The sequence below is a fragment of the Leptodactylus fuscus genome, chromosome 4, assembly GCF_031893055.1.
Source record: "Leptodactylus fuscus isolate aLepFus1 chromosome 4, aLepFus1.hap2, whole genome shotgun sequence".
In the NCBI taxonomy this organism is placed as follows: Eukaryota; Metazoa; Chordata; class Amphibia; order Anura; family Leptodactylidae; genus Leptodactylus; species Leptodactylus fuscus.
The window spans coordinates 140,062,267-140,087,854 of NC_134268.1; the positions used below are offsets into that span (position 1 = coordinate 140,062,267).

Below are 25,588 nucleotides of genomic sequence, written 5' to 3' on the forward strand. Positions count from 1 at the left end.
TTTGTGTTTGTGTGAATTTCTTCCTTTTCAGTTCAAATTACAACTTATTGAATTCAACATTTATATGCAACAAAAAATATATATATTGTAAGTGCCAGAATACATCTTATAACACAACTTGTTCAGCATTTTCAATCTGAATGCATTGGACAAACCAAAAGAAAAAAAGGTGATCATATCAAGTGAGATTTTCTAAATACAGTTTCATCCTAATTGTTAAAGAGGACCTTTCACCACTTTTGGGCACATGCAGTGTTATATACTGCCAGAAAGCCGACAGTGCGCTGAATTCAGCGCACTGTCGGCTTTCCCGATCTGTGCCCGGTGTAAAGAGCTTACGGTGCCGGTACCGTAGTGCTCTATGGTCAGAAGGGCGTTTCTGACCATTAGCCAGAGACGTCCTTCTGCCTCGCGGCGCCTATCGGGCTGTGCTGTGGAGCGGGGAGGAACGCCCCCTCCCTCTGCTCACACAGCTCGTCCTTAGACGAGTGTTATCAGGAGCGGGAGGGGGGAGTTCATCCCCGCTCCACAGCACAGCGTGATTGGTGCCGCGAGGCAGAAGGACGTTCCTTGCTCTTGTGACATATCTGGTGAAAGCCTGTACAGTTCTGAGTAGAATGGTGTTTATTTTGTTTATATTTCTCCTCATAACTCAAGTTAGAAAAACTTTGAAAATCAATTAAAGTGTAGGTGTGTGTTAACATTTTGCATTCTCTGACACTATCAAAAACTCAAAAGAATTAATAGGTAAAAATCATAGGTTCACTTGACATGGAATGACCCTGTAGCTGATACTCCAATCTCCCAGTTTCGGGACACTGTCAGTTATGACAGTGTCCCAGCTCAGTGCTAGCTGCACTGTGAATGGTGGTCTATACAGAACCACCAATCACTGGAGAAGGTTGGCTTGTAGTGATCCCTGGTGGGTCACATGGGAGTCTCTGCTGCCGGCAACAGCTGAACTCCCAATCCCCAGCCATACTCCTTGCTAGCAAGACGCCGCAGGAACTGGGATGTGACACTACGTCCTGGTGCGCTAATGAAGCTCTCTCCAGAATGTAAAGTCGAGTCATGCTGCGCCTAGGGGTTAATAATCAATTTTTATGCAAAAGAATTTCTGATGGAAGTTAGGCTTCACAGTAATTTCCCAACTTTATTAGTTGTTCACTTATATAAAACCCATTTACACTTGTGTGTTTTTGTCTTCATGTTTTCTGATGATCAGATACAATGGATCTTTAATATAGGTTGTCCATGTATCTAGCAAACCCAGAAACCATGATGCCAGTATGAATTCTAGGTAAAAAATATGCAAATCTAGTCTCCTGGATGGAATTAGGAGAACAGAGTGCACTCTGTACACCACCCTATAGAGGGCAGCATCCTTAACATCATGAACGACTCAGTTATAAAGTCTTTTAATCATAATGTTCATGATGTCAAGGATGCTGCCCTCTATAGGGTGGTGTACAGAGTGCACTCTGTTCTCCTAATTCCATCCAGGAGACTAGATTTGCATATTTTTTACCCATAATCCCTAGCGGAGCAGGAATGACTTGTAAGTCTCCATACTGCCTATGTAGGCGAACACTCTCCCTAATGTGGACGAGTGCCCCCATAGTATGAATTCTATTAATACACATTCCACACTTGAAATCTTTAGCCAGGGAATATTCTAAATTCCTTCCTTACCTTAACACAAAATCCAAAGTCTGTTGGTGAATTGTACAGCTTTTTACAAGATATCAAAGAATAAACATTGCTATCTTCCAAGTCAGATATTCCTTGTAAGTGCCTTGGCTCCTGTGTGAAGTAGAAAAGCATACATTTAGTCTAGAATTATTTCAAAAGGACATGTTCATTTTATATACCTTGTTATCTTGATATTCAAATTGACTCACTTTCAAAGAAAAGGCTGTGCCTCTATTATCATTTGCTGTAAGACAGCAACCCCAAGTCCATATCCAGCCTTTTGGACAAGCCTTGGGACACAACTAGGATGCAAGCCAAACCCCCCACACAATCTGCAGTAAGCCATTTCAGGGCGATTGCCATGGATAATGGACAGGAAAACAGATGCCTTTTGCCCAGTCAAAGTAATGAGGGCTTCCATAATTACTTTGAGTGCTATGTAATGCCTCACTGAGAAAGAGGGCAACCAAATTTGGATTTTAAGAAAAAAAACAAAAACAACGCTATACCCTTAGAGCAACCTGCAGGAAGGCAACAATCCTAAAATTCATTGTCAGCCTTTTTATACTGGCCTTATAAGATTGAAATCAGAAGAATGCCCCAGCATAAAAAGAAATGCCTCTAAAGATCTTTTCAGCTCATCTGTAAAGGAATAAAATCATGATTTCCATGAAATTTCAGCTGCAATACAAAAGGCAGGCATATTTACGGGGCCACACGGTGGCTCAGTGGTTAGCACTGCAGCCTTGCAGCGCTGGAGTCCTGGTGTTCAAATCCCGCCAAGGGCAAAAAACCATCTGCAAGGAGTTTGTATGTTCTCCCCATGTTTGCATGGATTTCCATCCCATATTCCAAAAAAAAACAAAACAAAACACATACTGATAGGGAAAAATGTACATTGTGAGCTCTGTGGGGCTCACAATCTACATTTAAAAAAAAAAAAAAAAAAAGGGAAAGGCATATTTGGAAAGTGTGAAAGAAACCCTTCTAAATGGCACTGTCAATTTAAGGGCCCATTCACACTCCATGTGAATGGGCCCTAATATGGATTTTCCTGCTGACTCTTAATATTTTTCATTAACATGAGGAGAGAGAGATGGCATTAGATGTCAGACTGTACTCGCTTTTCTTGCCGTTTACTTGGGTGATGTGTTCACGTTGAAGGAATGTGCTCTTCCCTCTTTAGGACCTAAACCCATCTGGCTAGGCAGTGAACCCACAACCCATTCTGCTGGTCTGGTGAGATTGATTGTCTACTGGGCCACCACACCAATTAGGGGAACTGTCCAGCAGCTCATCTTTCAATACCTTCTGGTTGGAAGCTATTCCTGGCAGTTTCATTAACCTGTATGCTTTTCGTGTGTGGGCTGAGCACCTAGAACATTTCCAGACCATGAGACCATGCAGATTCAACTTAATACTATAAAAAAAAAAAAAAAAAAAAAAAAAGAAAAGTGAAAAAATCCCTCCAGAATGCTATGGTGTCCATGAGGAAGGGCCCAATTTTTCATGATGTCGCACAGATGACTGATCTTGGAATGACTGTTGTGTGTTCACCTCTTGTGGTACGGCAGGTGAAACATTCTGTGGTCAGAGGCAGGGGAGCCATTCACTTCTGACTGTGGAAGAACTGCTCATTGCTGCCAAATCCATTAAATCTAATAGGACCCCGGACAGTGATTGATTTTTCATTGGAGTTTTGTATATTTCCAGGAGATCTAACTGTCCTGGACCTAAAGGATTTCTATCAAGATGATGGTAAAGGTCAGGATGCCAAAGTCTCTGAAGGAGAACATGATTATCAATCTTGTATAGGCAGAAGGGAGAGAAACGTAAAAAAAAAAAACAAAAAAAAAAACTGGCAATGATATTGTAATAGATGTTCAGGTGAAAATGGAATACCAACGTGATTGCAAACAGACTGTTATCGGCAGGATTATCCACCTAGACCAAACCTGTTGAATTCTTGACCACATGGTGGCAGACAGTCTTGCTCTCACAAGAGATCATACATTGACATTGTAGACCGCCACACACATGTAGCCCTGGTCAGTCTTGATCAGAAAGATGCCTTTGACCAAATCTTCCATAAATTATTGGGCAATACTTTCTGCTAGTAGCTTAATCTGATTTATTCAGACATTTTCAGCACGATGCTGATTTTCAGAACGGACTAACCTCTTCCTGGCTCTCTCGGTTCAGACAAGGTTGTTCTTTCACATCTCCTTTGTGCCTGTTATAGAGCTTAGAGTCTGGCAGAATCCGTGGGATCACCGCACCAGGGAACCACAAACTACAATGCTTGTTGTACATTGACGCCATGAGTCTTCTGCATTGACCAGTGTCCAGTGACTACCCTCGAAAAGACCTGCAAAGAGTTCTGACAGTCTTCAGGAACCAAGGTCAACTGAGTTAAATCCGAAGATTTGCTCTTCGTGGGCTGGCATCTGTCTTCTCCTGCCCCATTCCCATCCTCTATGAAACCAGACTTCATTAAAATCATGAGAGCCTCCTCAGGTAAAGAAAGGTGTAGCCCAGTCCTGACTATTTGCCCAAGGTGAATGAAAGTATTATGGAGCCTCAGAAGGAAAAAAAAAAAAAAAAAAAGAACTCGCTCTGCTGACTGCGTTATACTGAAACACAGGCAAAACTTCAAAGAGCTTTTTAAGCTTTTTAAGCAACCCCGATTGCTTAAGTTTCCACAACCATCACCAGAACAGTGATCCTCTCTGGTTACTCTAGGATGGACAGAGTGGAGCAGACTATCATGTAGAAAGAGCCCAGCCTTTCCTTTTGGCAGGTGCTTGACTGGACAAGTGGAACTGCTCATTCCCTTATGACTGGCATGCTCCCTGCTTCTATAGAGGAGTTGACCAGTTTGTGAGCAGGCATCAACTGGAGGGTCTGAAGCTTGTCTTGTGGAATCCAAAGACTATCCACAAGGTAAATCAGAACTGTGATTCCAGGTTATCTGTATAGTGTCAACATGAAGTCCTGGAACTAATAATATTCCAGTAAGTTTATTATATTGAGAACATGTCAGGGAGGGTTACCCGAGGGGTGGGGGTCTAGTACAACATAGTAATACAGTATTGTGATTTGTAATTTCACAGGCTGCCTCACAGGGCATTGTATGCTTCTATATAACTTAAAACATTTAATTAAAAAATGCCCAATTTCTGTTGCCCATTTTTAGCAAATGCTTGCATAATGAAAAGCCAAATTTCCAGGACACAAGATTCAGGTTGCCAGAGCTCTGCTTTCAGTTGTGTGTCCCCCATCACATGAACATAGACTGTCCATCACATAGGCATGAACTGCTTTTTTTCCACCAAGTAAACAAAATGACAGCAAGTACACCTAGATATAGAACAGTCAGATTGTATAACCTCACTAAAGAAACTGATTTGCTGAAATTGGGCAACCACTAACAACGCCCCCCACCCCCTTTCCCAATAAACCCATTCATTTTAGCATGACTAGCCCAGAGACATTTTAGTGACACTTTTAAAGGGATTAAAAAAAACAAAAACACTACAGATATCCTCATCCTTCAGAAGTCATCAGTGGTTTAAACTGGCACTACCCATTAATAGAAGAACCAGGAAGATGGCACAATATTTAAAGTAGCCATCACTTCAAAAGCTTGTGATTCTAACTTACAACTGAAATTGAAAACACTACCTTTGAAGTTCCTTTTGTGGAGCAATAAAGACCAGAACGCCTCAAACACACAAATAATTTCTTCCAAGACTTTTTTCCAGCTTCTTTAACATACAAAGAACCTTGTATTTCTGGACAACTGTTGGCATTCAAAAGATTCTACAAAAGAAGAAAAAAAAAAAAAAAACATCCATAAATTTTTAGTATAAGATACTTGATCAAAAACAAAGTTAATTTCTAAAGTTCATTATTGACATAGAAGATGACAATGTTTGCAATAATTAGCAAGCGAAGAAAAGTCAACTGTAGAAGTTAATTTTGCACTAACTAGTACGGTATTTTGACACATTTGATCTTATGTAGTCTGTGGATACAGTAGTTTAATAGGTGCAAAAAGTAAAGTACATAAATCTACATAACAGATAAAATCTACATAGTGTACATAAATCTACCAATTGTATCAATGGGGTCCTAAGATATGTTGATCAGTCATGTGAGGCTCTGCGACTGGTGACCAAGTTCACTGAGTAAGCAGAGTAATTCTATAAATTTATGGTCAATCTGTGTAATTCACAATTGTGCTGAATCCTCCAAAGCAGAAGGTGGTGTCTGAGTTATCTCTCTGCTTTGGAGTTATGTGCATTCATACACTACCCAACAACAGAAATCCCTATCAGTATGTCTGTTTTGCATGGGTTTCCTTTTGCACTCCACAGGGAAAAACACAAATTTCTTGCAGATGTCATCCTCTGCAGGATTTGAACTCATGCTTTTTCAAAAGCTACTGTGTTTTGTAAAAATTGCAGAATGTCAGTTATACCTTTGGGAATGCTAGAGTTTCTCATCAAAATTAGGAAAATTTGAGGATTTAGGTACACTTAAAATATAACTTATGAATTCTATTAAAAGTCACAATGTTATGAAAGTATAAATATTAAAAGTTCATTGTGTCAGTGGTGTGTGTATTTTATTTTTCCTATAGGTAGGTAAGCATATCTCTCAAACCCCAGGCTGGTAAACCAATTGCTCTAAAATTCCCATAGATTGCTCCACAAATGAATACAGAAGGGAAACCTATTGGTAGCACTCGGTTCAAGGCTAGGAAAGGAATGTTGATTTCATATTCTCTAGCCCCTTGTTTATCAAATAGAACCTAGTCCCTCCAATGCACTTACACTAATTCCCATATGTATAAAATGGCCCACTTAGCCTTAGGCTATTGTGAAATAAATATCTAAGTTAGGGCAGGCTAAACTCTATTTTGCTAGCTGGGGTGAGATACTATATCTTCAAATGGCGGCTTACCATTCGAGCCAACCGGGCAGCCACCAAGCCCGTGAACTTTTAATACGTATATTTTCATAACATTGTGACTTTTAATAGAATTAATAAAAGTTATATTTTAAGTGTACCTAAATCCTCGAATTTTCCTATTTTTGATGATTAACTCTTAGTAAACTTAACTCTAACCTTTGATATTTTTGTGAAATGCCGCCATGCTATGAAGAACTATGCTAAAAAAAAAATAAATAAAAAAAAATAAAAAAATAAATAAATAAATAAATAATGTGATGCATTTCCACTGCTTTATATTCTCTGATTTAGTACGTGGGGCGTAAGCCGTAAACAAATATGCAAATATGCATTTACCTGCAGTAATTCAGATTTAGGAATGCTACCATTTGATTGCTGACACCACGCAACCATCTGTTCTGGAAAGAAATTCTGAAAATTAAATTTGAAGAAAAAAAAAAAAAGTCAATTTATGCTAAGTAAATAAAAATAAAAAATGTCACTTACATCCATGCAATAGGTCAAATAATAGTATAGCAATAGAAGTCCGACACCTGCATTGATCAGCTATTTTCAGCTGCCTATGGTGCAGGAATTAAAACCGACAGCTCCTTTGTGTAGTGCCCAGCAGAGGACAGCACTGCAGTAGCTGCCGAAGTACAGTTTGGGTCCATTGAGTTTTTTCGCAAGGATTTTGGTGATGGAAAAAAAAAAAAATAAAAAAAAAAAAATATAAGCCTCATGAATTAGGAAATTGTTTTCTCCTTCAGTACAGTGTATGGACCTTGGAAAAAAAAACAAAAAACCCGCTAGCGGTTTTTCCCCCACACAGTTTTTGCCAATTCCATGTGGATTTTCCGCCTCCCATTGTCTGTTGGTTTTTGCAGGCGGAATCTGCCTGAAGGAATCTCTTTCCGCTAGCGGAAAAAAAAACAAAAAAAAAAAACACGCTAGCGGAACCCATAGAACTGTATGGGGAAGTTTTTTCCACATGGATTCTGACACTGATTCAGCGCCAAAAACTCCTTGTGAAAGGACCCTTTGTTGGTTTCTCCCCCTCCTCCCCTTTCTTATATTTATGACTTAATAGTTAATCAAATCTGTTAACCCAGAAAATCCCTTTATAAAGGGTTCTTTAAAAGTGATTGAAATGTAAACAGTGTACATACCACAGGATTTTTGAAGAATTCATATTTTGCATAATTCTTTCTGAACAGAAACTTGCTCTCACTTGTCATCATGGACTGAATTTGCACTACCAGTTCATGGTCTTCAAGACTTCTCTCTAATTTAAAAGACAAAGTTTTGTACAGATGTTAATATATAATTGGCTGAAAATTAAAAATATGTACATTTGCCTCATCTGATATTAGAAAATATTTTAAGGCTAAGGGCCCATATACAGAAGCAAAAAAAAAGGCTGCAGAAAAAACAGTGGCAGAAACTCACTTTCTCTGCAGTGATTTCCACTGAGATTTCAGAGTTTCTCTATCCCTATTATACCTATATGGAAAATGCCAGCATTTCCGCAGGTACTGGTATAAATTGACTTGCTGCAATTTTCGCAGCTATTCCACAGTGGATTTTTTATGCAATGTGTGGATCGAATTAGCCAGAATCCCATCCGTGTAAGATGGAGTTTTTTGCAAAGTGGGGCTTATGCCTCAAAGGGGATATTCCAGTTTTAGAAATTCACTGACCCAAACATTTTTGAACCAAAGTCAAGTTTGGCTTTAAAATGAATGGGAAGAAAAAAAAAACAAAAACGTTTAAATAAATAAAAAAAAAATATCTACAAGTTACCAATGTTAACAGCTGCTTCACTGGGTCAGAAGCTATAATGTACAAACATGCTACCAGAAATTAATGCATTATTCCAAAAGTGTATTCACCATATATAAGAGTGTCCTAGCCCTAAGCTTAGTCCCGGCCCAAAATGTTGAATATATGTGCGGCCGCAAGTTGCAAGGATCTATAGATCACCACAGACACCGCGAATGCAATTATTGGGGAAAAGAAAGCAAAAAGGCATAAACACACACTAATCCATAAATATTGCAGCACCAGACTCCAGGTTACAGGACAGAACAACGCCTCCTTTTCACCTCATGGAACTGCAATGCAAGAGCTGCAGCCTTTTCTGACCCAGTAATGAGCCCAGGATCTACACCTGGGCTAAGGACTACTCCAGATCCACACGTCAAACCTGGGGCACCTCGTCACATTTGCCTTTTTTTTCTAGTCATTAACTGTCTTTAAGCAGTCGCTGATCTCTCTATGGATGTTATTTAATACTTGCAGCCCCCCATACACAATAGTTTGAACATTGACAACCAGCAACACACTGGTTAGGGCTAGGACACTTCACTCAATACAATTGGCACAGTTCATTATCACTTATTCCTGGCGACAAGTTTGTACATTAAAACTACAGACCCAGGAGAGCAGCAGTTATCAGTAAATTGGGGATCTTTTCTATGATTTATAATGTTGGGAAGAAACACTGAAATTTTAAAACATGTTTTTAGTTTTGTGCTAATGTATTTTATATCACGAGTGAGCACCTCTAGTTGCATATGCATACATTTTGTGATTTGCCTAATTTGCAGTTTACATATTACAGAACCCCATTTTTCATAGCTTTTTAGCAGTGACCACCATTTTTTTTTTTTTTTTTTTTTTTTAATTCCCCTTCATTTCCAGGAACTTTGCAATAGGACATCAATTTATAACAGAATACCCCATTAAATTTGTGCAGAACACCAAAATCTGATTTACTGATACATTATATGACATCAATGGCACTTTAATAATGTTTTTGTGGCAAAATACCTGTAGATATGTAAATAAACAATGTGTAAAGGTTGGAGGTAGGTGTCGAAACCTGCTGCAAATTAAGAATGCTTCAATATACTGAACAAAAGAAAAGCCTAAAAAGATCCATTTATAAGTGATCATACGGCCCCTCCTCACACAGCTCTAATCTCACCATTAAATTTGGATTACATGGAGGTAGGATTTGAACAAGCCTACATCTATAGAAGATCTGTGGTTCATTATGCTCTCCGCCACAAAACAGTTTTTTTTTAAAACCGGACACAGAGTCGGACATGCAGTACTGTGTCCGGTTTAAAAAATAAAAAATAATGGCTTTGCGGCGCTCACGGCTGGACCCGGTTTGACAGGTTTCAGTCTTCTGCATGCATAAAACAGACTCCAGGCACTAGAGTGAACCCAGCGTTAGCAACACCTCATTGGTGAAAGAGGAACTTGTTTCTTGCACCACCTATTGGAAGATAGCAGCCAATAAATACCTGGTTTTCAAAAGAAACCAAAAGGGCATAATCTGGGAATAGCAGCTCAGCCAGATACTCCTCCAGAAGGAAGAGGTTCCCATCCACAGAAAGCAGTTTCAAGGTTTTTGCTTCTCATCATTGAAGAGTGGGTTACTGGATGACAGAGGTCTCGACATGGGTCAGAAGGGGTAATGTTTTATTTGTATTCCTCTCCACCTGTCTAAGCCCTCGTTCACTTCTGTATTCCGTCCAGGGAGAGTGTGCATGGAGACCTCTCGAATGGAATAGAAGCAAAATTGCAAAAACTGTGCTGTAAAAGCACACGGACCCCATAGACTATGAAGGGATCTGTGTGCTTGCCACACGCTGCCTGCACGAATCATGCAGACAGGAAAGTAGATGGTGAACTACTTTCCTGTTCACACGATCCCTGCGGAGATCTGGCAGCAAGCACAGGGACCCCATTATAGTCTATGGGGTCTGTGTGCTTTTACTGCACCAGCGCTTGGATTCAGTCCGGGGGAGTCCACATGGGGACCCCCCAAATGCAATACCAAACACTGATGTGAACAAGGGCTAAAATATTAAAGGTCCATAAAGGGATAGGTAGTTGAGATTGGTATGGAAGAATTTCACTGCAACAAAGCCCTGACTTCAACCCAAATGAACATCTTTGTAATGAATCAGAAGCAAGCATTGTGAGCTAGGCCTCCGAAACATTCCTCTGGATTAAATCTAGCAGAAAGCCTTCCCAGAACAGTCCAAGACAAAAAGGGAAAAAAAAAAAAAAAAAAAAAAAAGGGTGGGGGTGGAGAACAAATGCCTCCAATTTAGAATGTGATCTTGTAAGGTTATGTTCAGTTTTTTGCAGGCAGGCTGTCTTAGGGAGATAATGCCTCTTGAATTACACCCTGAATAAAGACAAGAAAATCCAGAAGAGCACAGCTGTGAATCTAGATAGGTGTACTCTGAACACACTGCTTGGATCCAGTCCTGCGGTTTCCCAGGGGTTGTTCCGCCGGGAATTCCCCAAGACACAGATGATTTATGCGAGTGACATGGTGTCCTTTCCTTAGGCCGCTGATGGTCCCCAAGCAATCAATACTCTTTTGGTATTGGATATGCCAATTAGGCTCTGTACTGTCAAAAGGGTGGTGTCAGACCATCATCCTTTTTTACTCCTGTCCGAGTTTGGACACTAGCTGGCTGCCTTCCCTCCTTACCTTCTGACATTATAGAGCTAAAAGGTGTTTAAAAGGGATTCCACCACTAAATCACTTTTTTTGTGCTTTAGACATCAGAATAGCCTTTAGAAAGGCTATTAGTCTCTTACCTTTAGATGTGGTCTCCACGGAGCCTTTCCTTAGAAATACTGGTTTTAACTGGTATGCAAATGAGTTCTCCGCAGCAATGGGGGCAGGCCCCAACGCTCAGATGGCGATGGGGGTGTCCCCACTGCTTCCAGAGAGCTCTCTCCAGCGACGCCTCTATCTTCAACCTTTATTCATACAAATATCTGGCCTTTGGTATAATGTCAAGGAGGTGGTCCTATCAGTGACTGATAACTATGCACTGGTGGGTCTGCATCCTTGACTAACAGACGTTAAGGAGGCAATGGGAAGAGGGAAGGACTACAGGGCATCTTAATATTGTATACAGCTTGTGTCCTGCCATATCTGTGGTTCCAACTTTTTCAGATTTGGATGAATCCAAGCCTGAAGCCATCTCATCCAGTTAATATTTATCTGCAACCATACCTCTAAGGTGGTGTACTTACATAATTACACAAGAACTGAATCAGCGGTATGGAAGCATTAGACTGAATGCAATGTAGCCTAGCAACACAGATTCAAACCTCCCCTACTCCCAATGTATATGGCCAGTTTATCAGGAGTCAATTGACTGCTTATCCTACTCACTCTAAATTCCCAACCCCAGACTCTCCCAACATCTTATAAAGTGGATAACTTCATAGCTGGGAGTGGTCCACAACCACTCCCAGTTGGCTATCGCACTTCGTCCATTCCAGGAGAAACTGGGCCAGCATGACGACGTGTGGAGACTACACCATCCTAACCTTGCAGGATTTGAGAGAGATCTGGAATTACTTGTCACATATTGACTATGTTTAGTGACACCAAGATGTGCTTGATTGAAGCCTCTGTTAGTCATTGAGCACACAACCCGTCAGGTGAAGTACCATCTGTACCTTGCCTGCAAGAAAATGCACCTGTTCTGGCTGGTCTAACTCAGACAGTATACTAGACACTTCCGGTAATTGACAAATGGAAACTTTTGATCGCAACATATGATCTAGCTTAGTCCATTCTTCTGGAAAGAAGTCTATCCTCTCTAAAGTACAAGGGACTGGTCACTACTAGAGATGAGTGAGTACTGTTCGGATCAGCCGATCTGAACAGCACGCTCCATAGAAATGCACCTGGTACTTCCACTTTGACGGCGGCTGGCCGCTTAACCTCCCGCGTGCTGGCTACGTCCATTCATTTCTATGCGCGCGTGCTGTTCGGATCGGCTGATCCGAACAGTACTCGCTCATCTCTAGTCACTACCACTTCAGAGATCTGCCTATTAGGGGATTGTTCGAACACAAGACAGATCACAGAATTTGTGTGTGAAATAGCTCATGGCTTGGAAACACACAGATACCCAACAAATGGATCCATTTTTACAAAAGGTGGCTTTCTACATGGAAGAAACCTACAATCCTATTGTACCATATAAGAAACTACTATACACACAAACTTCCCTCAAAAATTCAGCAAAGTTTGAGATAAATACACTAGTGTGGACAAAGCATAACTAACCAGTGTCCGGGCACTCAGTCCCAGATTCCACTTAAAATCGGCGCAGAGGAGAGTTCTGCAGGGAGGACTTCGCACTGCTAATTTCAGTATAAAGTATATGGTCTATTGGTTCTGCAGGTATACATAACTAACTGCTTTATGAGGATAGGGTTTCCAACTTTGAGTCCCCAAACGGACCCGAAGGAAAAAAAAGAAAAAAGAGAATGCCAGTGTGAACCTAGCATTACTTGTCTCCAAAGAAGCCTGCCTCACCTTAACAGGTCTCCCTCACATTAAGCCTGCCCTGCCAGGTCATGCCCCTTGAAATTTTGTTAACTCTATTATAGGACTTTGAATCTTTAATATAATACTGTATAGACAGCTAACCAATTTAGCTACTCCTACTAGTTACTTTCCCATTTAATATTAAGGGGGTTGGCCCAAAAATGATAAATATAGGCTATATGTACTCCTGTATTGCAATGACAAAGGGCATTTCCCTCCACCATGGCTCACAGACGTCAAGGCTAATTTGATAAAGTGCAAATATGTCAAATTACCAATTTTTGGTAATCATACTGCTATATATTGTACAGCAAGTGAGCAGCCATGTTAGCATCAGTCGGTGTGATCACGGAACAGCTGATCTGCAAGGGAACTGGCCTTTGTAACTTTGCCAATTAACGCTGTAAAGGTGGCAAACCCCTTTAATATTTTCCTGATGTCCCATATAGTATAATAGTCTCCACCAGCTGCTGCAAAAAAAGGCCCTCACACAATACAAATAGAAAAACTGTACTTGCCTCTCCGCTCCCCACCCCAAACATGCTGTTCCCCTTATCCAGTTGCACCGATGTATGAGTCATGTGCATCCGAAGCAAAAGGGGTCAGGGGAACTAAGCGGTAAGCACAAGCACCCTCACTGCCTGCAGCCGCAAGCCTGCAGTCCTAATGTGGCTTGCAGCCTACAAGACAAAATTTCATAACCAGGTTAGGACTCCTTTGTTCTGCATTTTAGCTTGGGAGAAGCGGGTGCATCCTACCCCTGTCCTTTGGCCACAGACAATAAATGCTGCACGATAGAAAGAAGCTTATACAGTAGATCAGAATCTCAAAGATATGTCCAGTTTTATGCGGTTTTTGAAGCCAATAACTGATTATAACTGAAAGTCCATTAGGACCTGGGCTATTGCAACAATTTGACCACCGGTTATCCAATGCATTTCAACATGGCGGATCTTAACGGAGATTAGAATCAATCAGCTGCTGTTTAGCAAGAACTGACTCCTACCCTGATCTTTCTAGTAAGCATAAACTGCTTGTATAGATAGTTCAGAGGATCAGGACTGAATTGAACACCACACACTTTCCAAAAGGGCTAAATTTACATGGATTTGCATTTGTCCCATTAGGCATTTTACATTAGTTTAAAGGTTTTGGCTAAATTGTTAGGAATCTGAAGTGTTTCCATAGGTTCTCAAAGTATTATCTTCACCCAATGTTGCAATCCTGGCAAATCCCATTGAAATGAATTGGAGTCGAAGTTTTTTTGGGCTTTTTTGCAATGGGGTTTGCAAGGCAGAATTGTCTGAAGACTGGTGAGTATACTTTTTCCTAAAGGAAATCAGCTAAAGGAAAAATTTTTCTGACTCCCACTGAAATGAATGGGAGACTCGGTCTCAAAATCTGTGTCAAACACTTCCTGATTCCATCTAAAAAGGCACCTCCGAACTAAGTGTTTACCTAGCTGAAAAATTCAGTGTCAGGAATTTGTTGAAGTGGAAAAAATTCAGCCTCATTGTTAAAGAGGACCTTTCATGTCCTCAGGCACGTGCAGTTTTATATACAAGGAGACCGTGCACTGTTGGCTTCCCATTATGTGCTCCAGGGCTTGAGGTATCGGTGCAGTTATACCGTCACCGAGGTCTGCCCACTGTCAGAAAGGTGTTGCTGAGTCTAGCTGGGCTGTGAGGAACACTCTCCCCCCCCCCCCCCATAATCTCCCTCAACAGTACTTGCCCGTAGCCCTGTACTGTCAGAAGGGGTGTTCATTACCGTCCAGCAATGACTAAGCTCTGGGGAATGCCCCCTGCCCCCCCATTCCACATGTACTTGTCCTTCAACTAGTACTGAAGGGGGGGGGGCATTCCTTAGAGCTTAGAGTCATTGCTGGGCTATAAGGAATACTCCCCCCCTCTGACAGTACAGGGCTGTGGACGAGTTCTTTCGGGGGTAAGGGGGCCTTCCTCACAGCCCAGCCAGAATATCAGGAAAGCATTCGGACAATGGACAGATCGGTAATGAGACTGATATTTTAAGCCCCGGGGCACATAACGGAAAAGGCGACTGCGGTGAATTCGGTGCACTGTCTGCTTTATAGCGGTACATAAAACTGCATGTGCCTGCAGAAAGGAAAGGTCAACTTTAAATTATACTCCTGCCTGCAAATGCACAGACAACAAAGCTATCCGTGCAGGCCGCAGCCACATGCCACAGCCTACACTGACTGCAGAGCGTGACCTCTGCCCTGTCTGCAGTCTGAAGGAGGATGACATGCAGCGATGGCTCTTCATGGGGTAAGTATGAGTGTGTAGGTGTGTACTGAAAAGTGAGTGAGTGAGCATACTGAAAATCATATACTACAGTGGGGGGGTCTATGAGGAGCATATAATACTGTGTGAGGGGATGCACTGAGGAGCATATATTACAATGGGGCGTGTACCGAGGAGCACATCATACTGTGGGGGAGGAGTGTACTGTGGAGCATAAATACTGTGTGTGTGGGGGGGGGGGGGGGCGGCTGCTGTGGGCATATAATACTTTGAGGGAGCTACTGTGGAGCTTATAATCTTAATTTTTATTTTTTTTTTAATTATATTTCAGCACTCCAGTGGTTTGAGGGACATTGAACTGGCCCCGTTTGAAAAGTTTGAGGACACATGGCCTACACAAACCTGACACCAGTCCTCCCTCCAAAACAGTTTCTAGTGACCTGCAGTGTCATCCTATTACTTTGATAGAAACTGTACAGCACGCACCACTAATCCACTAGCAGCTTCTGGCACCTGGAGGCTGTAAGAGCATCTGATTTGTGCTGTGTACAAATGTCAGATCCCAACAGATCACATACTGATTACTAAATTACTGATTGACCCTGTGGGTCTAAAAAAATCCCTTTAACATTGTAAGCAAATTGGAGAGGCTTTGAAACATGCATTATCCATAATGGCATTAGCAGTATATAGATACTAAGTTGAGCAGAAAGTGCACAAGAAACAGTTAAACGGTTGTTTCCAGTGGAGGACTTCTTACAGCTGCCCCCATGCAATTGTCACTTTCCAGTACAGATTAGACTCCATCTTGATCTCCCCCTCCCCCCCCATTCCCGCTAGCTTCTGATATGACCACCATTTTGCATAACCTTAATGCAACAGTCCAGCAGTTTCTTCATGCTGAAATTGTTGTGCTTTTATTAGTCAGATATCCATAGACTAAGGTAGAGAAATGAGCCTGATTAATGCCATTATGCTACAGTTCAAGTAATTGAGACAAAACATAAGAGAACCAACAGGTATCCCTTAAGTGTCAAATAGTGTTCATGCTAAAGTAAACCATTAATTTTTGCAGTAATTTACAAAACCGACAATACTCAACTGTAATGATGATTAATTATACAAAATACTTTACTTCTCCTATAAGGGCTTCAGTGATATAAAGGAAATCTCAGAAGACTTGAGGACATCTGTGTATAGCATTTAAAGTTCATCAATTAAATTGTAATTGAAGTTAAATCTGTTTTTCATCTAAGGGCTCGTTCACATCTGCACACGGTCTCAGTTCTGCAGGTTTCCGTTTCCTGCACAAAACAGAGGCTATGGAAACCTGCAGGACTCTTTCATAGCCATTCATTTGAATGGGTTGAAAGGTGTCCGGCCATGAGCACCGGCAAGTGTTTTATGCTCTCCACCACAAAACATTTTTTTTTTTTTTTTTAAATCGGACACAGAGTCGGACATGCAGTACTCTGTGTCCAATCCTAAGAAACCGGTTTCGCGGTGGCGAGCATAAAACGCTCACCACCGCTCAGTCTGACCCGCTCTGACAACTTTCCGTCTTCTGCATGCAGCTTTCAGAAGACTGAAAGCTCAAAACGGAGACCAACGCTAGTGTGAACGTAGCGTAAGGTTTTTAATACTGCACACCAACTTATTTGTAAACTATCAATTCTTTTCATCTACAATTTACTATATGTATAGTGTCAAGTATGGCCATACAAAAGCATAAATTCAGCCTACTAGTGTCCATATGCAAGTCTACGAATACATTACACATGGACAAATTTATAAACATGTCCTAATGCATGGTAAACAGTTATTAAAAAATAAAATACAAAAATCCAAAACAGGACATTGGCCTAACGCAGGGGTAGGGAACGTACGGCTCTCCAGCTGTTGCAAAACTACAACTCCCAGCATGCATACTGGCTCTGCTGTTCTGGGAACTCCCATGGAAGTGAATGGAGCATGCTGGGAGTTGTAGTTTCACAGCAGCTGGTGAGCCAAAGGTTCCCTACCCCTGGCCTAACGTATGATGCAAAATGTGAACCGCAAGTGAAAAATAAAGCAATAGTGTAAGCTCCCATCACCTTCCTTGACCATTCCCTACCTAATCCTAGGTGAGGATGGTGCTCCACCAGCGTCCAGCTGTTATCATCCACACAATGAGTTTTGTATATCAGCAACTGGCAGAAGTCCCTGGCTGTCATGTCTGCTAGAATCTCCACCATTTTGCATGTCCCATCTTCACTAAAGACTTTTACAACCTGTAACATAAAGGACACTCTTAACAGCCTTATATTCTATGGAAATGCATTAATAGTACTTATACTATGCCTTCAGCCTTCGTGAAGTCACCATGCAACAAACATACCACTACTGACGAAACTTTAGAATCCTGTGAACTAGTTAGCCTATCTTTCTGCATTTCGGCAAGTAAAGCTATTGTAGTTCCCAGGCTTTATGTATAAAATTTAGGCTGTTCTGCAACTCATTTTACTGGTTAACTAATCAGTTCTAAAAATATAAAAAATTAAACAATTAAAAGCTAAGAGGCAGTGAAACAATGTTCTACTGCAGTAATACTACAAATAAATGGCCGTTACATTCTGTATATCCGGATGCAAATACCCTTAGAAAATGCGATTTTAATTCAACTTCTACATTCTTCATTAATTATGCAAGTGCATGACCCGCATAAATAATTTACCCACAAACCCATATCGGCAAATTTTATCTGCATATTTTACACCACGGTACTATACATTTACATGTATTAGTATATAGGAAATGGCCACCAACGTGATATGGAACATTTATGCATGCACACACAAAAAAAATGCATAGTTTAAATACATGAACACTTACAAGAATGATATTCGAGATGATAATCTAGATGAGATCTATATGCAGTATATACATTCACTAATATTTACAGGTGAACATACAAGGACATAAACCATATAGACTGATGCAAACTAATGAGGATACCATTAGATTATTTAGTATGAAGACTCTTACCTCTACTGCACGTATAAGGCAGCAGTCAGGAGAACAAGATGGCATTTTTAAGTCTAGATTGCCTCTTGAAATAGTTTTTATTCCTTTCTGCTTTCCAAGCCCCTCTTGCAGACTAAAAGCTGCACACTCAGGGAAGAACACACAGTGTCAACGGATTACTGTACTGTACCTGTCACGTAGCCAGTCTTACATGGCACTGTTCCTGGGGAAAGGCAGACAACTCTTCCAGAGCTTCTCTCAAAGGGTTACACAGTCAATCTTTTAGGTAGTGAATCAAACCACATTTTGCAGACCAATCGTAGTTCTCCACTGACTGATGTAATCATTTCCCACACACTCTTGCAGACATTTTTTTTTTTTTGAAGCGTTTATATGAGAAAAAAAAATCCCACCCTAGAGAAAATATCTGCTGTATGACCACCCACATATGTTAATATCCAACCCCCTCAAGATAAAAAAAAAAAAAAAAAAGTTCAAAGTAGAAAAAAAAAAAAAAAAGAGGAGGGAGATTCTCTGCCAAAAGCATGCGTGTACTCTGAATCCTGATTGCGTTGCCAAACTGCTCAAACAATAGCTGTGCCTGGAAGCAGCTGATGTCATCCACATGCAACTTAAGCATCTGAACTTCTGCTCTGCTTGATAACTCTTTAATTCCCTTTCTTCACAGGTTCACAAAGCACCAATTTACTGACTAGTGTTAAGGCACACAAGGATGGCAATATCACTGTAGCTAAATACAGAAATAAGATCAGGTACATATGTGGCTGATGAGCTAGATTTCTGGAGGAATCTACAAAAAGTAAAAAACACTACACATAAATGTGCATTTGTTATAAAAACCAAACTAATTTCTTTTTTGCAGACATTCTAATCTGACAAGCAACCAAGACTTGTATTTCTCAAAAAAAAAAAGTCATTGATCATAGCAGATATGAATAAATGCTAAGTCAAATGACCACAGGACATTGAAGGAAATCTAGGGAAGTACTGATATGTATGAATGCATAAAAGAGCTTTGGTTGTGACATTTAGCTCCAGCATCAGACTCGGCCCGTCTTCCTTCTCTTACCGCTTGAATTTCCTACTCACTCCTTCCCCTCACACCTCCATAGCAGTGGCATGTGATCTGAAGTGTCAGAATGGCTTATAGCAGGGATTTTTATCATGTTAGTAGAGGGGAGGGAAAGCAGAAAAAACATCTGATATAAGCAGAAATATGCACTTCTCATAAGAGGTTAACTTTTAGGCTCTGCTATGTCAACAAGCTTTTCAGAATTACAGGTGATTTAGGGCCACTGAGCTGTTACAATGCTGACCAGCACAAGGTAAATATTGTACTCATCTTCCTTCAATCATTGCTGTTACGCTCCCAGCATGTGCATAGTATGGCCCTCAGGGCTGGCAGCACTGTACTTGGTATGCACAATTCTCTCCCACTTTAGCCAGATGGTGATTGACAGTTTATAGTGTCCTAACCACTTAGGTCAATGCAACAAACAGTGGCATCAGCTAAGCAATTTTAAGTAATAAAAAGGGGCCAAGTATATGGACATCATTGAAGCAAGTTGTGAAGAACCATTACAAAAACTGGCTCCTGGGGTGACCATATGAGCTCCATAGGCACCATATCATTTGTCAGCTGCAGAAATAACCTGTCCTCAGTGACAGGCCTGTTACACAAGTATGTGTTAATGTTGGTATCCACCTGAATAGAGCTGCCATGTTACTCAATAAGAGCTACCCTATTCATACTACATTGGCCGATCTATTGTTAATACTGTATAGATAAATTGGATCCAGAAGTATTTATTCTGTGAGTTTTCGTAACTTGATGTTAAGCTATCCTGTGCATATGGGATAACATGTCGATTGGAGCTAGGAGCATCATTTATCCATCCAAATTGAGTGCTAGGAGACAAGCACTAGTGCACCATTCACCATCTATAGGGCTACCAGAGATGGTCAAGTATAGGGCAGTTATCTCTGGCAATGCCATAAAGAATCGTGGCAGTGCACATGAATGGCCTGCAGCTGCATCCTGACAGGGGAACGAGACTCCTGTTCTCATGTACAGTGGAGGTCCCAAATGTTCAGACCCCTACAAGCAGCATGTTAAGTCATCCATTATCCTGTACATAGAAAAACATACTGTACGTCTATATCCAAAAGTGCATTTGAAACAGCCATCCACATATGACCAAGGTGAAAACTTGCAGCTTTAACGCCTTCCTGCCAATTGCCTTACTATCAGTTGCACTGAGCGCAGAGTTCTGTGAACAAAGCCGCAAAGTAGCAAGTGTTGCTGCGGCATCACTAACTGATTCCACTGATTAAGGCTGGTCTTACACTACCGTAGTTTTGCACCGCAAATGGTCCGCAATTGCGGATTCAAAATTACGGACCATTTACGGTCCCATAATTTTCTATGAGGCCTCTTACACGATCGTAGATTTTGTCAGAGCTGTGGCGTGCCGCAACCGTGGTCCAGACAGTATACCGCATGTCCGTAATTGCCATGCTTTTACAGCACGGCACGGCCCGTCCAATAGAAGTCTATGGGCGCGTGCATTTTTGCGGATATACACTGAACATACATCAGTGTATATCCACAATTGCGGATATCAACATGTGTGTTTTGTGGTGCGTTTTGTTTTTTGCGGATCCGTATAATACTGATACACACGGAACGTTGCGGATGCACTTTGCGGATGTCTGCGGAATTAATTTTTAAAGTGAAATTTGTGTTGCGGATCCGCAAATTGCAGACTGCAAAAAACCACTACGGTCGTGTAAGACCAGCCTAAGGCCTCAAACCCTTCTCATCACAGCCCCCATTACTTTTGTTCCAAAATCCATAACTTTCCCCTTTGTTCTTTCAGCAGTCACTATGCAGTCAAAACTGTTTTTGTAATCTCAAGAACCAACAGTGTATAGGCCAGGGGTCCTCAAACTGCGGCCCGCGGGCTACATGCGGCCAGCCAAGCACTTGTCTGGCCCCGCTGACAACACCGGCAGGCGTGCATTTATAATGAAGTTCCTGGGGAGCTCGGGCCAGGCCATGGAGCGCACTTCACTTTACCTATTGGAGGGCACCGCTCCCGATGTCTGTGCGACCTGCTCTGCCTCCGGCCCACTGTTTAAAAAGTTTGAGGCCCCCTGGTATAGGCTGTTACACTTTAAAGAGGGTTATCCCATAAAGTAAAGTTCTTCAGGAACTTTGGATGCACTCAAGTTGAATGTGGAGCAGGACATACAAAAAACACTGGTGACATTGGTGCAGCCATATACTTCAGTGGGAGCATCAGGGATAGCCAGGAGAACCTTTGAATCCAAAAATCTAAGTCTCAACCTAAATTCTCCTAATGGTGTGCATATTATATTATATAAATACATAAATTCTATAGTACATCTTGCCCCTTGGGAGAGTGTGCGAGTTGGGGACCCCTTATGCACCCCCCATACACACAAGTTAGGAGTGCAACTTTGTTATCAATGGAAAGGCAGTTTCCCTTCCAAGTATATTGTGAATAATAGTAGTACCATTTAATATTCCATACAGTTTCTCGCAAAAAATAAGCCCAATATGTCTCTGAATGCATAGTTACTTTGTCACTGTTGCTCCTTAACACAGCAAGTGTGGGCATGGCACAGGCATGAGGCAGTGTATGGAAGAATTTGTTAAACATATGCTTATATAAAAAGTGAAGGGCCATGGGAGGTGAGGAAACAAATGTTCCTCTCCTCTCTTGCTCTCCGTGACACAGTCTTCGACGCTTCTGGATGACATCATGAATGGCTGATTGGACCTCTGTTATGTGTAGTTGAGACACCAGCCAGTCGCACCAGAGCAGCAACACTCTTCACCTCCTCTGGGTCTCCACTTATTACTGTATTATACTGTGGGGTCTCCTCAGATTTCTAGTTTCATCTCAGCCGTGTTTGGGTTAAACAAAGCTGCAACTATAACTGACAAATCACATGTATGGCCCTGGTTGACGCTCAGTTTGATATTTTTCAATTAATTGCCCAGCCCTACTACAACTAGCAGTGTACAATGCCTTTATGATTTATTTAAAAATAAAATAATCTGTGAATCAGAGGTTGAATGAAGAACTCATTCCAACTCTACTCATCTGGTACTATTCCTGTAACTGGTGAGTCAGCGTCAGTCAGCAGGCTGCACGGCAGACACTTTCCTGACACTCATCCACCAACGGAAAACAACTAGAATTCCCAGAAAAAGGGTAGCGTTTGTGCCAAACGAGCTATTAGGAGAAGATCCAGGTACTGCTACCCAAGAAGCCCATAGTCTGCACTCTGCGTAGCTAACGGTTTCTGTAAAATTTTAAATCTACTTTTTCTGTAAAATCTTGTGTCTTCAGCATGTAAATGTAAAAGTTTGAATTACAACTTGTTCATGATTCTTATTGGTAAACCGGTTTCACAATTACTTTTACTAAAAGCATATGCAATTTTTTTTACAATTTGCAGGTAAGGCCCTCTATCCCACAGTACCAGTTGGTCACTTAGTACTTGTTTTATGTATTTTTTGTCTCACGTGTGAGTGTTGAGTATAACAGATCAGCACACTATTGATTTTTTTTCTTCCATACAGTAATAGCACATGAGAAAACGCATACCAAGCTCAGAAAGAGAAAAAAAAAAAAACCTACTAGGAGTCATTACAAATGAAGAAAAACTTCAGGATCATTTAGTACTCTGTGCGGAGTGATCTCTGCTTAGCCTGATGTTTCTACAGCCTGATCATGGTTGGGAGGAAAAACAAAGTTATTTCTTTTGCAGTTTGCATAGAGCAGCCTGCATAAGAAAATCATTGCAGACAGGCCTGGAAGCCTTTACAAAGCTGCCGGCTGTCATGCCACTGTGACGTTGGCCCTGGAGCTTGCTCCAGGTGCCGGCGATCACCGGCAAAATGGCAGAACCCATGCGCCGCTGGGAAAATAGTGGCTTTGAGTGCCGCCAAACACCCAGCGTCCGCCGTACTAGTACGGCGGATGTTGGGAAGTTGTTAATACTGCTGAAATGAGGACAACACGCGTGTGCAAACACACATGCTACCAAGTGACAGTGTTATTGAGGGACTGAGCCCATGTGTGGTATGCGGTTCTAGGCATCATTCACATTCAAAATAGTTTTGCTTATACTTCTAATATGATCCACAATTCATGGACCAACAGAGCACAAAGCAAGACAGACCTACTATAGCCCATATGTTAAATCTCTCTGGAGAACACACACACGAGGGAGGGAGTTTAGTTTTGTTTTTTCTCCAGCTCCATGTATGGACCTTGAAAAAAAACAGCTAGTGGTTTTTGAAGTTTTGGTTTTTTTTGCAAAAAAAAAAAATCCAAAACAGCTAGTGGTTTTTCCGTCTCCCATTGACACCCGTTGGTTTTTGCAGGCAAAATCCGACTGAGGAAAGGTTCTTGCGGTTCTTTCCGCAGCGCTTTTAAGAGAAGGTTCAGAGTTTTCCTCTGTGGACTCTCTCTTAACATATCTACAGCAGGGGTGCCCAATACGTCGATCGCGATCTACCGGTCAATCGCAATGGACGTATGGGTCGATCGCGGGATGCGGCCAGGGATCCCCAGTGTCTGCTTGTTCACAGTGCAGGCTGAGAGTCGACTCTCAGCCTGCGCTGTGAACAAGCACTCCGGACACTTGCAGGCCGCTCTTGGGGATGGAGGGAGCCAGGGTGCTGCTTGTTCACAGGCTGAGAGTCATCTACGGACACTGGCAGGCGGGGCTGCCGCAGCTCCAGCCTGCCAGTGTCCAGAGATAACTCTCAGCCTGCGCTGTGAAGAAGCAGACAGCGGGGATGCCTGGGCGGCCACAGAATGCAGTCGTCACCTGCTCTCCTGTCTCCGCCTGGCCACGCCCACATGCCCAGCCCACAGACACGCCCCAGCCACGCCCACAAGAAGTGGGGAATTGATCTTAGGGCTTGGTCATGTTATGAAGTAGCTCACATGCTGACAAAGTGTGAGCACCCCTGATCTACGGGAACGCCACCGGCGTTTCTGTAGATATAATTGACATGCTGCGATCTTTTCCACAAAGTGGGGATGGGATTTGCATGAATCCCATCCCCACTTTGCCTGCACTGTACAACGCCGCGTTTTTTCCAGCAGCGTCTCTGCTGCAGGCAAATCGCGGCGTTTACATCCCGTGGGGCCCTGGGCCTAACGGGGTATTCCCATGTACATAGTCATTTTAAAATTTGTGGATAATAAAGTTAAACATTTTTGCAAATATAATTAAACATTTTGCAGAGTTTTAAAGCTTTTCTCTAAATATTTTGTGGTCACAGTCTTGTTCGGTTGCCAGTGGATACGACCATGAATGCAGGAACTTGCTAAGGTCAGAAAATCAGCCATGATTTCTTTATTGTGGCCGGAATATCTTCTGATACATGTAGTGTCCCTGCATGATAACCCAGCTACAATAAGAAAATCATAGCTGGGTTCCTGACAAGTCCCAGACCATAGAAAGTGTCTGCATTAGTGGTCGTAACCATTGGCAAGCACTCAAGACAGTGTCACCACTAAGAAAGTTAGAGAAAATCTTTAAAACGTTGCTGAATTTGTAATTACTTATATTTGCAAAAATGTTTAACTTTATTATCTACAAATATAGATATGATTATATACACATGGGAATAACCCTTTAAGCACCCTGAAGGAGACAAGAATAATTATACATATGCTCAAAAAGGTCCCCAACACCCATGGCTGAAACTAAAGCTGACACCTAGTCTGGGGGGCCCAACCAGTCTGTCTCTCAATAAAAGTAAAATACTGTTACGCATTTCACCAGCGTTCTATGTATCGTTGACAGTATTCCCATTCAAAATTATCCTCAGTTTGCTTATAGGTCCAATATGATCCACAATTTGTGGACCAAAAGCACAAAGACAGACCTACTATAGCCCATATGTGAAATCTCTGGGGAACACACACACACACACGAGAGAGATAGAGTTTGAGTGACATGCTGGGGTGTGAAGAGTTGGTGTGTGATAAAAGTCTATTGAATAGCTTTAGTTCATTGATCCACTTTGTGCCTCCTTCAGCCTGGGAGACAGGATGCCTGTGAGCAGCTATTGCCTTAAGACCATTCCATACTTTACTGACACATCCCTCTGCCATTTGCTGCACCATACGTCTCCTGTAGTTGGCTTTCCTTCCCTAATCTGTTGTCTCAGCTTCTTTTGCACACTGTCTTTTGCACATTCCTTATCTCC

At 41.7% G+C, this 25,588-nt stretch overlaps 1 protein-coding gene across 2 annotated transcripts in view; it reads right to left on the reverse strand.

Annotated features, from left to right (window-relative positions):
- GRB10 (growth factor receptor bound protein 10) overlaps nucleotides 1-25,588 on the reverse strand; it is a 106,801-nt gene that overhangs the window by 8,934 nt on the left and 72,279 nt on the right. The window contains exons 6-10 of one of the 2 annotated variants that reach the window (XM_075271133.1): nucleotides 17,414-17,570; nucleotides 7,818-7,933; nucleotides 7,006-7,080; nucleotides 5,377-5,514; nucleotides 1,693-1,803 (exon numbers count right to left, since the gene is read on the reverse strand). In XM_075271133.1, coding sequence (XP_075127234.1) covers nucleotides 1,693-1,803; nucleotides 5,377-5,514; nucleotides 7,006-7,080; nucleotides 7,818-7,933; nucleotides 17,414-17,570 — 597 coding nt within the window. Of the gene's footprint in view, nucleotides 1-1,692; nucleotides 1,804-5,373; nucleotides 5,515-7,005; nucleotides 7,081-7,817; nucleotides 7,934-17,413; nucleotides 17,571-25,588 lie in introns of both variants that reach the window. The other variant, XM_075271134.1, reaches the window with a different exon arrangement.